We start from the raw sequence: 13,013 nt of genomic DNA, 5'->3' as shown, positions 1-13,013 counted from the left end.
CCACCTCTAAGCATATTTTCTATGTTTGTGACGTAGGGATGAAATTCATATGAAATTTCATTCATAAGTGGGTTTGAGTAATGCATTGGTTGTTCTTGGTGGAAGTATGAGTTATGCATCGATTCATCTTTGTTACGGTAGGAGCTATGAGTAGCTTGGTCCTGGTTGAAGAATGAATTGAACATTAAAACGTTCTTGAAATGAACATGTCGATTCCTGGTTTAAATCAAACAATCTAGACCCCACAAAATCTAACGTACACATAAAAACACTATGTCTACAAGGATCTTGTGTTGATAGATTATTATTTGGTTGAACATATTACTTTTGCATGTTTTGTGCTCTATGGACGTCCACATGAACCTTTGTGAACAGTTGATCAACAACCATAGTTGTTGATGGCACAAAAATGCTCCTAAATAGCTTCAAATAACTCATAACTGGATTTGCATTCATTCGACTGGTTAGCAAAGCTTTGTTTAAACATTTCCACATCATCTTCATAATCGATTTTGTTATCCTCAAAACTTTGTTTATATCAAACATGCTCCAAATTTTGTCAATAGACTCTAGCGGTATCGATTGGCCAACTTTTTATAAATTGGAATTTCGTCGCACAAGGTAATCCGCAACTACGACACAGTTTATCGACATGTACATAATATGAGTTGATTTTCTTCTTCTTGTTGCGGTTTACCGATTGATGGAAAACTTTTTGTTTGAAAAAAAAAATAAATGTATTACATTCGTTTTATAATCAAACAACTAAGACGTTTGTGACTCATTCACTCAGATAAATGATTCATTTCCACGTGATCCGTAAATTATGTCGTGAATAGTTTGAAGGTCATATCGTCAAGAAGTGACACTAGTCAAACTTCATTCACTCAAATAATTAAATATTATATATGTAACCCTTGTACTTAAAGCTTATTTTCATTTTTTTTTTACTTTTTATATTTGAAATAACCACATTTAAATTTTTTTGACTAATTTTGAGTATAAACACAAAAAATCCATTATTTAATAAAAAAAAAAGGCGCAAAAATAAGAGAGAAAATCAAAAAAGTTATAAATAAAATTCAATATATAATAATAATAATAATAATTGGAAAACAATAAAATGACAAAAAATCAAATAAAAAGGATGCATTCATTCTTTATATCATAATAAAACAAATATATTTAAGTGACCTGAATTCTTTTGCAGGATCTAGTATGCGTTGTTCAGTGGGTTTGAATCGAAAGACAGAACAGAACTCAACCAAAAAATTAAAAAAATATATTTCTGGATTATAAACCAAACTGCATACATACACTTATTAATTATAAACATGAATCTAAAATGACGCTATGCAAGTTGATAGAAAAAATGATTCGGTTCCATATTAAATAAAAAACATGTTAAAAAAGTCTAGTACAAACAACTACAACCAGTTAGCGGGTTGGGAGACTGATAAATTTGAAGGGTTAAAAAGGATTGAGAAGATGAGAACAGAGACGGAATAAAAATTCGTGGACGGCAGGATTCGAACCTGCGCGGGCAAAGCCCACATGATTTCTAGTCATGCCCGATAACCACTCCGGCACGTCCACCTTGTTGAGATGTTCTTTGCATACGTTATATATGTATTTATATCAGTTAACCACTCCATTGACAATTTTTTCATGGTTATGTGCATAGTCATTGGATTGACGATTTTCCATTGTTATCGATTAGCTTCAATACGTTTCACGCCGAAACAGAACTGGTTTATTGTTTTCTTTTCTTTTTTGTATTTTTTTTTTATATACTTGAAATGACTTTGTTTGACATTTGTGTCATTAAATATTGAAACAAACCCAAGAATGTATACAATTCCAATTTTGGTGTCCCAAAATATAATGGAATCAGTTTACACTGATTTGGTTTTCCATTCCTTAGTTTTTCAATTTCCGGTTTCCCGCCTATGTTCGTGTTCATGTTCGCATTCGGTCCTAACATGCACAAACACAAGATATGTTGGAGTGTGTTTTGTCTGCTACACATGTATTGTATTGAGACTGATACTAAAGAAATACATTTCTTGTCCCCTCCAAAAAAGTAAGACAAAATGGGACAACAATTCGCTCTTGATCTATGTGCAAAAGACTAGAATAACCCTAGAAAGTCTGTCCAATCCCAGTCCTGTGTAACAAATGCAGTCTTGAAGAACGAGATTTTGAATAATTATATTCAATTGCATCCCACAATTCAACATGTATTGATAATTGATGTAACAAAGAATCGGCAAGTCTATTGTACTCAATTTCCACATGACCACCTAACATAACATATACATGGAATCAGAATGAAGCTGAAGAAAAACTTGTTCGCTACAAAAACAGCGCGTTTTCCCAAGTGGTAAGTTAACAGTAACACAACACCTATCAATATCACCATGTAAATCCAACAATGGGTATATCACCTAATAATCAACTAAAATCTCTTTATTCTAACTTCTCATCATCATCATTCAAGATCAAGTGTCTTTTTCATTGCTTCATAAACCATATAAGTAATACTGGCTGCTGGCACGACTTTCAGAAGATTTGGGAAAAGTCCTTTATAAAAACCACGTGCCCCTTCATTCTGATAAGTCTTCAAGAACACATCACTCATTCCTCTGTATGCATCCGCTCCACCAGGCCTATTAGCTTGCATCCTAACAATATATATTCATATTATAACTATACCACACATACTTCCATTTCACTTTACATTACAACATTCTACTTTCAAATATCTACCCGATTATAACAATTTTCATACCTATAATTAACTACTTTTTTCAAGATCAAACATTTACCTTGTCCTTACAACTTGCAATGGATACACGCAAGTGGCTCCAAGGGCACCAGAAACAGTCCCACAACCCAATTGTGCTAAAGGCCCAGGATCTGCATTTGCAACATAAAAATAGCATCCACCTTTCAAAGATATACAAGATTTGGAAGAAGGGGGGAGGGGATACACGAAAATAGCATCCAACCTTTATCAAGGAAAATGTATGTTTTTGACATTTCTTTCAAGTTCTCATAAACAGCCAAGTCAATTCCAGCATAAGGAATAATTCCAAGAAGTGAAGGAATAATCCCTTTATAAAAAGCCCGAGGCCCTTCTTGAACCAAAATATCTTTAGAAAGTTTGACCAAACTCGGAGCCTTTCCACCTTCACAAACATGGGTCTGTAAACGGGTCTTCACAAGATCCATCGGGTAAATAGCAGTTTGAGCCACCGCACCCGCCATGCCGCCAGCAAGAAGCCGCCCAGAAGTCCCGATATCATCCTTATCACCACCTCCAATCCAATTCTTCAACATTTCATAAGTATAAAACTTTATAGCACTCTCAGGAGCCACCTTCACAACATTCAAACCATTACCCCTGAAAAAAGACAACACCCCACCTTCCTTCCATATGTTTCTAACTGCGGGCCCGATTGAAGCCTTGGTGGTTTGGACTTGGAGGACGACTTTCAGGCGGTCGAGCGGAGCGGTGGCGGTGCGGGAGGCGGCTCCGGCGACTCCTCCGGCGATCAGGTATTTGCTGGCGTGGACGTGTTTGCTGATTCCGGTTGGAATCACCGCTTGTTCTCCGATGTCTACAAGGGAAACGCGTTCCCAATATTGGTAGATGTTTTCTATGGTTGCTTCGTGAGGGTAAAGTAGTAAAAAGTCACGCCATTCTTCAAAGGTTATGATTCCATTGTTGTCTTTGTCCACACGTTCAACAAAACTAGCGAGTTCATCATCATCGAGTTCTATACCTGAAAATGGAAAGCTGCCATGGCTAATAAGATGTAGACGATTAATTCAATGGAAATCAATAACTTGTTTAACAGTCAAAATCGATACATAAGATTGATATACAATTTGGTTGATTAGTCCAGATGCGTCCGGAATTTCACTTTTCTTAAAAAGAAGTCAAACTAATCCTGACATTGAACTTCGCAAAGCCATGAAAATGACCAAAAAGGTCAACGTCAACAAGCACCATTGATTATGTGACATCCTTGTAGACAGAATTTGAATCCATCTGATATGCAAGACACAGGCAATGGTTCAATGGTCCAGAAGAAACTTTGCAGATATTCCTCTCTTTATGAGTCACTGTGTAAAGCTATAGCACTAGAATATTATAAAGTAAGCTATTTAAAAGTCACATATTGGAAATTTCATCGAGCATGTTGAGCACAAATCTAATCAACATGATTCTGAACTAGGAATCTGATTTTGTCTCGCTAGCACTCAAATTTCTTGCCACTAATTCGAATACTTAAAAGCAAAATGCAACAAATTACGAACATAAAAGGGAACGTATGGAATATACCAGCCTTAACAAGAGCATCGTAGAGCTCCTCGGGTAAAATGCTGCCACTATGTTCGACATCAATAGCTTGAAAAATACGATAAAGTTCAAGCTCCTTATCATCCATATACCTCTTAAATTCCTGATAATCAACCCTCCCGTCTTTATTAGCATCGCAAACCCTAAGCAAATCCTTCGCATATTTGTAATCCGCCGGAATTTGCAACGCGGATAACCCTACCGCGATCTGAGCGGAATCCAAGTACCCTGCATTTGATGTATCGAAGAAATTATACAGACTCCGAATTCGGGTTTCTCTTTCTTCTTTAGTCTCCCCCAATGCTGACAAAACGTGGTCCATGGACACCGATGCCGGTTTCTTGACCGGATTAGAACGCTCAGCGGGCCGGTGGTGGTTCTCCGAATGCTCGTCTCCCGGCGATGTCATACGTACAAAGATTGTTAATTGGCGAAATACATAACGGATCCTCCTAGAAGTGAACAGATCTGGGCGTATAGACACGAGTTTTTTGTGTAATGTGTAAAGATATTTCTCAAACGCATATTGTAATGATTGAAGGATCTTTTCGAAAGAGAACCTTTAGTTTGACCCGTTTGATTAAAGGGTTTGGATATTTTGTGGTTCGAATTTGTAAAGCTTTTATGGTGATGGTAAAAAGGAAGGAGATAGATTTTGAGATTAGCAGAAATATGGAGGAGTATAGAAAATTAAATGGGGTTCAGCGTGCGCCCCTATGGTTTGACCATATGCTCCAAAGGCCGAAATCTTTAAACAAACGGTTTTCCGTCGAGGATTAATTCCAGCAACAACTTTCTATATATTTGTATGTCGGCTACTCACTAAAATATCTTAGTGTTATATATGCGTAATTTAGTTTTGAGAAAAAAAAAACAACAATATTTCTAATCCTATCAAATGTTTTAAGATAATAGGCAAAAGTTAGTAATATTCATTGTTTTTACAGATATCATCTATGCACGATGACGTCTTCTGCAAAAGTAACGATGGTTATTTTATATGACCATTTCGATCTGCAAAAGTGATATGTCATCTACCAAATGGTTAAAAAATTATCTTTTTATTTCAGTATAATTAAGTAAGCATATTGATTTTCCATCTATCATCAAATTGACAATATTATTTCCCAACTAACAAAGAAAGATACCACAATATTTTCATTCTTGTTGTAGCAACCCCTCAACCAAACCAAATTTTATAATGATGAGTCTTCGCATTAAGCATGCATTCGTACGGTAGTTGATGTAATCTAGAGTTTTGACAACTTCATCTTGACATTTCTAAATTTCCCCTTCACGTTGAAGTCATGAAAAATTGTCTCTCAGAAACAATGTTGGCGCATATGTTTAAAACCATCGTGTACAAACATAGCTCACGTAGTACCTAATGACGTTGACCGATATTTATAAGAAAATAAATCTAAAAAAAATATAATTATAAATAATGTATAACTATGAAATAAGTAAACTCAATACTCAATCAATGTCCCACCATGGTTTGTAATTTCAGGTCGGCCAATAGACGTGTAACAATTTAATCACTAATTGAAGAGAATTCAAAATAATAAAAAAAAAAAAAACAGGCGACATGATCGTTCACCTCTGCATGTCGCACATCTTTTCGACAACATTCGTACCCGTATTGCAATATGATGAGAGTAATTTATAAGATAAAATGACATTAATTACAATATAATTTTATAACTTGATTTCATAATAACCAAAAATGTTTTGTTTAGGGGTTGATGGCGGAACAACACGAGAGTTGTAAACATAGAATAATCATTGTTGAGGGGTTGATGGTGGAACAACACGAGAGTTGTGAGCCTAGAATACTCATTGTTAATGACAAAACGACACGAGGGTCATGAGTCCCTATTGATGATGGAACGACACGAATCGTGAGTCCTTGTTTGTGTGGTGGATCGGCACCGGAGCCGAGAGCCTTGTTTGTATGCAAACACCCCGGATAACATGATTCATCAACACCCGTTAGATGGATTAGACTTATCTAGCAGTGGTCCTCCGACTCACCCTATCCAGCAACCGATTAGATGACTCGAACATAAGTAGTAATGGTCTGAGTCACGAAGCTCATGTAACATCCGAATCCTGATGTATGAATTTTTGTAACATCCCAAAATTTAAGACCAAAAATTTCATTTTTAATTTAATAATTCATAAAACAGATTATTGAAAACATCATGAAGTTAACTCATACAAAAAAACCTATAAGTCATATGTCTCAAAACATGTCACAATATAATAATGTCAGATTACAAAATCCCAAGAACATCATAGTGCGGAAAATCGTGGTGTGATGCGCTACTATCGTGTCGGCTCCTTTCCCTTCAAAGAAGAATTACCTGAAACAAAAACTGAAAACCATAAGCACAAAGTTTAATGAGTTCCCCCATCATACCACATACCATACAATAAACATACTGTCTAACATGTCTGGGTACTGGCCTACCCCTTCGGTCTTCTTCAACCGGTAACTTGCCTAGCATATCAGGGTGTTGGTCTACCCTTCGGTCTCTTTCAACTGGTAACTTGCCTAGCATATCAGGGTGCTGGCCTACCCCTTCGGCCCTTTCGACCGGTACCTTACCTAGGATATCAGGGTGTTGGCCTACCCCTTCGGTCATTTCGACCGATATCGGGGACTATTTCACCCCTACTTCTACCATGTAATCTTCTAGTACATAAGCACATAAGTCACATAATGCCTAGCATATCAGGGTGCCGGCCTACCCCTTCAGTCTTTTCGATCGGTACTGGGGCCTATCCTACCCCTCCTACTACTTTCACATAATATCATAGCATACTAGCACATAAAGCATAACAGATAGTGGCATACCATATAATTATCACAAAGACAATCATTTCTACTATAACACTTACTAGTGGGCCGGCATTGGTGCCTTCGACCTACTTCTACTGGAAGGTCACTCACCTCGTAAAGCTGAATGTCGAATATCACGGAAAGGAATCTCTAACAGCTGCTCCGATGACTCCCCGACTATCATTATCATAAGAACATTTAGTAAAATCCATAATACTTCTTAGGGTAAAATGACCATTTTACCCCTTGGTCTAATTTGGACCATACCCAAGGCCCAATTCCATCTTATCTTTCCCAGCCCGTTAAAGGCCCGTTAATTGGCCAATTTTCTAAATTGGGCCCAACTCCTCAAATGGGCCTTATCACAAGCCCAGTAAATCCTTATCCCAAAATAAATAATTTCGAGTGGCCCAAAAAGGCCCAATACTTTAAATCTCAGTTTTAGGCCTAGAAACTCTACTCCACAGTGGGCTATGAGGCCCAACTATCCAGGCCCAAAAGCCCAAGTTCGCCACTCTGCATGCGTACGCGCGGCGTACCTGGCACGTACGCCCAGCGTATGCTGGCCTTGACCAAAAGCGGGAAATTGACCCAGTACGTCCAACGTACCTGTCACACCCCCAAACCAAGGATGGCGGAAACGTCCGGGGGTGACGGACTTCATGTATAGTATCATAACAACGAGTATAGTAGTGACCAAAGCAAATACAACCATCATAAATATAATTGAAAAAAATTACACCATAGTATGAGTTTACATGTTTCAAAATCATTTACACTATGATGACAAAATGAACCGTTTGACGCCTTAGCGTCCCATCCTCAAAAGCTGCGGGTTACCTGTTTTACTGATTTTCTGAGAATACAAGTAGTTTCGAAAAAGTGTCAACAATTAAGTTGATGAGTTCATAAGCTTTTGGATGTAGAGTTTGAAAACCTTTGTTTGTAAATGTAATGTATACTCAAGAAAAATCCAATATTTTCCTTATAAAATGTTATGTAGTCTTAAATCCCAAGACCAAATGTATGTGTGTGTTACGTACTTGTAACGATGTATGCAGTTTAAATAGATAAAACCCCCTTTTTAAAGTAGAATTTCACGTAAACTTTAAATGTGTCGTTATCTCCCTATGTGAGTCGCTATAACCATACTATGACAGAGTAGACCTGCTGCGACGTTCTTCAGGCGTCGAAATTGTTATGACATTTGTCACCCGTAGACCTGCAGGTCCCACTGTTGCTAGCAGCAAGGTGTCGGGTGTCAATCCCAATATAGATCTATATACAATTATTACGCTCTCCCTACAAGAGACTCTGGTTATAACTTACAGGAATTTTAACCCGTACTCTAAGAGTACAATGAAGTAATGTCTCACAATTTATGTTAACGAGTTTACGTGTTGTGTGAATGTAAAACCTTTTCTGTGGTGGAATTGAATCCCCTTCTATGTGGTATGTTCGTAATGTAAAATCCATAAACTATACCTATTATAATTTATTGTACGTATTCGAAGTGAGTGAAAACCCTTATCAGGGATGACTAATTTCTGTTTATGATGTTAAACTAACAAGAAACACATTCAACATTTAGAAACTTATTGTTATACACTTTGCTCAACATGTTACAAAGTGTTGTTAATATTATAAGTTGTTTAACTAGTTTTTAACTTTTCTGCACTGTGTTAGAAAAATCACAGAAAAATCATACAAAGTCGAAAACTGAATCCGTAAACTCTGAGAGTTTAGAAAACGTGTCTAGTTTGTTCATAATTTTTATTATGATTTTTAGAAGTCTCTAACTTGTGTGAAAATGTTAAACTTTACAGACTGGTCCGAAGTTGTTTCTGAAATGATAGGCAATTTTGTAAAAATCGCCATAAATTGTAGAAAAATCGTATGAACATGTGCAAGTAGTCATTAGAAAGGTATAAACCTAAACTATTTGCACCTTGTACAGTTTTGAAAAGTTTAAGATGTTCAAAACAGTTCGTGAATGGAACTAAACTTTCCTGTTAAAAGATGATGTTTGAGTTTAGTTAAGTTTTTGGTGTTATAACTTGTATTCCCTCCCTAAAACTTGAAGAAAACCTGAAAATGTAGGGGTATGAACTCACCTTGAGTGATTTCTTGGGATGGATGTTGAAGAAAAGAAGTTTCCAAGTCAAGAACACTTGGAAGATGCTTGAAGATTTGAAGATCCTAAGAACAAATATGACGATATTTGTATGAGAGATCCATGATTTGAGTGAAGGAGTGTAGAATATTCTACAGTAGGATGATGATACTTACCAAAAGTGGATGAGAAGCTCAAGATCAGCCCTTGAGTTTCGAGTTTTTAGAGAGAAAGTGAAAGAGAGAGGTAAACTTGCTTTAGGCGAGAAGTGAAGTCTTTGGAGGAGAGATAAGGGTTTCTAGGCTTTGATTGTAAGATAGAAGGTGGGGAAACCTGTTGAAGAAGGGTGAGAAGGTACAATGAATAGATTAGGGCAAATGTGAATAGTAACATAAAGCATGAATAGTGCCCTGGAGGTGTCATAACTTTATGGGAAAAGTCAAAAGTACATTTATGTACTTTGAATTTATACTAAACAATTGTAAGGATTTTATATTAGAAATTGCTAAGATATGGATACATTATGATTTTAGAAGGTCAAAAATAGTAAAATATGATTTTGGGTGAAAACCCCACGTTAAAATCATGAAAAACGGGCTTAAAACGTGAATGTGGTCGAAAACCGGAAGTGAGGAGCGAACCTGCGAGGGTTCGGTTCATGTTGCTGAGGACCGAAAGTAGGTTCGGTCCGAACTTGTTTGAACTGAAGGGAAACGAACCGAATGAAGCTGAACCGAAGGGAGGCTGATCCGTAGGTAGTGACTCGGACCGAAGGTTGATCCGAACCGAAGGTGAGTTCGGTCCTTAAGCAAGTTCGGTCCTATGTGTAGTTTCGGTTCTTGATAGGTTCGGTCCTTAGAGTTCGGTTCTTAAGAGGTTTCGGTTCTATGTAGCTTCGGTCCTATGGGTTCAGCTCTAAGGGGTTCGGTCCTTAAGGCTAGTTTCGGTTCTATATGGCTGTTTTTAAAAATAAACTCCTCGTTTTGAGTGGTTTTTTACTATGATGGCGCGGCGTGCACTCTATCTCTTTTTCATTGATACATTTTGGGGACACTCTGATATTTTTGAATAATATTGTATCGAACGTGGTTTTGAAAACAATTGTGCTTGGATCATGGTTATGCAAATGTGTTTGACTAATTAAAAATGAAAAAAATCTTTGAAAAAAATCGGGTCGTTACAAGTTGGTATCAGAGCCTTGGTTTGAGGGATTCGAGCACACTCTCGAGTGTGTCAGGACTCAAACTAAGGAAATGGTAAAATTGTTTTCAAAAAGTAACTTAAAAAGGGTTTTCAAAAGGAAATGAAAATATGAGAGTGCAACGCGCGTGATCAGCCGAGCCAAGTAAGTAGTTCCCCAATATGTTAGCCATGTTATACTGATAGTTGAGCTTTGTTGATTATATGGAACTTGCTATGTGTATGCTTTTTAAATTGTATACGGTTAGGATAGTCTTTTGAGAATAGTATATTTATGATTTATATTAATATATTATAAGTTCTAATATATTAATATGGAATCATATTATTTAATTAGTATTGATCAATAATTAATTTAGAATTAATTAAGTGATCAAAAAGAACAAATTAAATATGGACTCTTATATATATGGAATGGGCCAAGTTCATTTAGGTTGGGCTAAGCTTTCATGGATGGTCCATGGAGCTTTTAACCCATGGATCCTATGTAAATGAAAGGTCATGGGTATTAGGGTTTACATGGATGTAACCCTAATCCTCCATAATATATAAAGGGGTCCTTGGCTCACAAAATTGGCACAAGTGTGTGAAAATAAGAGTGGGCCGATTTTAGTGTGCATACATATTCTCTCAAGTTCTTCCAAGGTGTTTTGGTGATTTGTGATTCCATTTGAGGCTTCTACACTATTGGGGCTAAGCTCTTAAAGCTTGAAGACATCAAGCTACATCAAAAGGTATGTCATCTAACTAGAACTTTGTAGTATAGGTGCTTCATAATATGCTAGTTAGGATGAAACCTTGGAATAGTTAATATTTGCATGTATAATAGAGAAAACATAGATCCAAGGTTTATAGGGTTGCATGTATAATAGAGAAAACATAGATCAAATTTTAAGATAATTACTTGTTTTGTGAAAAACGAATTATTTGTAAAATTTGAATCATTTGTTATATGAGTTGAATTAGGTCAAATTTAGTAAAAGATAAAATGATATGATTATTTTATTAGTTTTAAAAGTTTGATCTAAATGTTTTAAGGAGTTACATATTTTGTCATAAAATTTTGGAGCTCAAAAGTTTTTTTTTAAAGTTATGATCTTAAGGGTTTTTGAAACTTCCATAAGTTATGGATATGAAAGTTTTTTTTTTAAAAAAAATTTGATTCAAAGTTTTTATGGAGTTACAAAATTTGGTGTTAATGTTTTAAAGAATTCCATAACTTGTTCTTAAGTTATGGAACATGGAAAGTTTCATCATAAAACACCATTAATTCCATAAGTTATGGAATCCAAAGGTTTTCAAGAATTACAAAACTTGCCCTCAAGTTTTGGAATTTGAGAAAAGTTTTTTATGAAAAAAAGAATTGAATTCTAAAACTCTTGGGTTCATAACTTAAACAATTAATTAAATGGTTTTAATTTTGAGTTTAATAATTGGAATTATGATGTTTTGTTGAATAGTTCAAATTAACTCTTATGGACTTTATTAATAGTTAATTAAAGCGTTTAATTAAAAGAGTATTATTAAATCCATAAATATATGGTTTGAGTTTAATTAAATTAGAAGTCTAGTTTAATTAATAGATTAAACCACCAAGTATTTTAAATGTCTAAAATACACCCTTATACTATTATAATATTAAAAGTTTAATATATTATATGTATAAGAGCAAGTCGTCTTACCATTAGTAGGCCTCATTCACGAAGCCGGTCTATAAGGGGGATATAAGGTTACTGCCTATAAAATGGCAGTTTAATGGGTGTCCACTCTCACTCACCGCTTCCTTGACCGGTGGAGGGTCGTTAGCCGAACAGGTAGGACAAGGACTATAATTCTCCCTTCATTATAAGTATAATGATAAATACTAAGTAACTAAACCTTTTATTAATTCCCAATCTTAGTTACTTAGGAAAATGTGAATAAGGTGCTAATCCATGAAATTACACTTTGCACTTTGTTTAAACCGTTAGTGGAGCGTGTGTGGTTAACCGGCACACTAACCTGGATTTAACAAAGTAGGCAAAGGGTAACTTAATATTTATCATAGTATCGGTGGAGCTCGTGTGGTTAACCGGCACATCGATTGAGGGGTAAATATTAAGGGTACCAAGTATATTTGCATGGTTACTTCACACCTTGTTTTGTGATCCTTGGCATCCCAGACACAAAACCTGAAGGGCACACTCGAGATTGAAACATGCCATTGAAAAGTTCAATGAATCTCAAAAGAATCTAGGAGTTTCAAAACCAATTAAAACCTAATAATACATTTCGTTTATCTTGGTGGAAATTGGTGAATCGTCATTCACCTACCTTCAAATATTTTATAGCTTGGATTACGGCATCCCTCTTCCAAGTTATAAAATAGTTTGTTGGGTCCTAGCCTTAATATATCATATTGGGTGTTATATTAAGGACTTAAATCAACTTTACGTGAATTTCTCCCATTGTTGATGTCTGGTTTAGACAACAATGATCTTCCCAAA

General features: G+C 35.9%; 1 protein-coding gene and 1 non-coding gene across 2 annotated transcripts; both read right to left on the bottom strand.

Moving 5' to 3' along the window:
- Positions 1–1,514: 1,514 nt before the first annotated feature.
- On the bottom strand, positions 1,515–1,596 carry TRNAS-AGA (transfer RNA serine (anticodon AGA)). The gene has a single exon. It is a non-coding gene; the product is annotated as a tRNA-Ser (tRNA).
- Positions 1,597–2,209: 613 nt separating this feature from the next.
- Positions 2,210–5,126, bottom strand: LOC145131907 (calcium-dependent mitochondrial ATP-magnesium/phosphate carrier protein 3-like). The gene is made up of 4 exons (XM_079066571.1): positions 4,352–5,126; positions 3,012–3,788; positions 2,829–2,919; positions 2,210–2,684 (listed from the first exon to the last, which is right to left on the bottom strand). The coding sequence occupies exons 1-4, from the start codon at positions 4,776–4,778 to the stop codon at positions 2,492–2,494; spliced, it is 1,488 nt and encodes a 495-aa protein (XP_078922697.1). The 5' UTR covers positions 4,779–5,126; the 3' UTR covers positions 2,210–2,491.
- Between the last annotated feature and the right edge of the window lie 7,887 nt (positions 5,127–13,013).

Source organism: Lactuca virosa, chromosome 1 (assembly GCF_052849685.1).
Source record: "Lactuca virosa cultivar CGN04683 chromosome 1, Lactuca_virosa_CGN04683_v6, whole genome shotgun sequence".
Taxonomy (NCBI): domain Eukaryota; kingdom Viridiplantae; phylum Streptophyta; class Magnoliopsida; order Asterales; family Asteraceae; genus Lactuca; species Lactuca virosa.
Note: the sequence above shows the minus strand (reverse complement) of the source record. Positions and strands in the feature narration are given on the sequence as shown.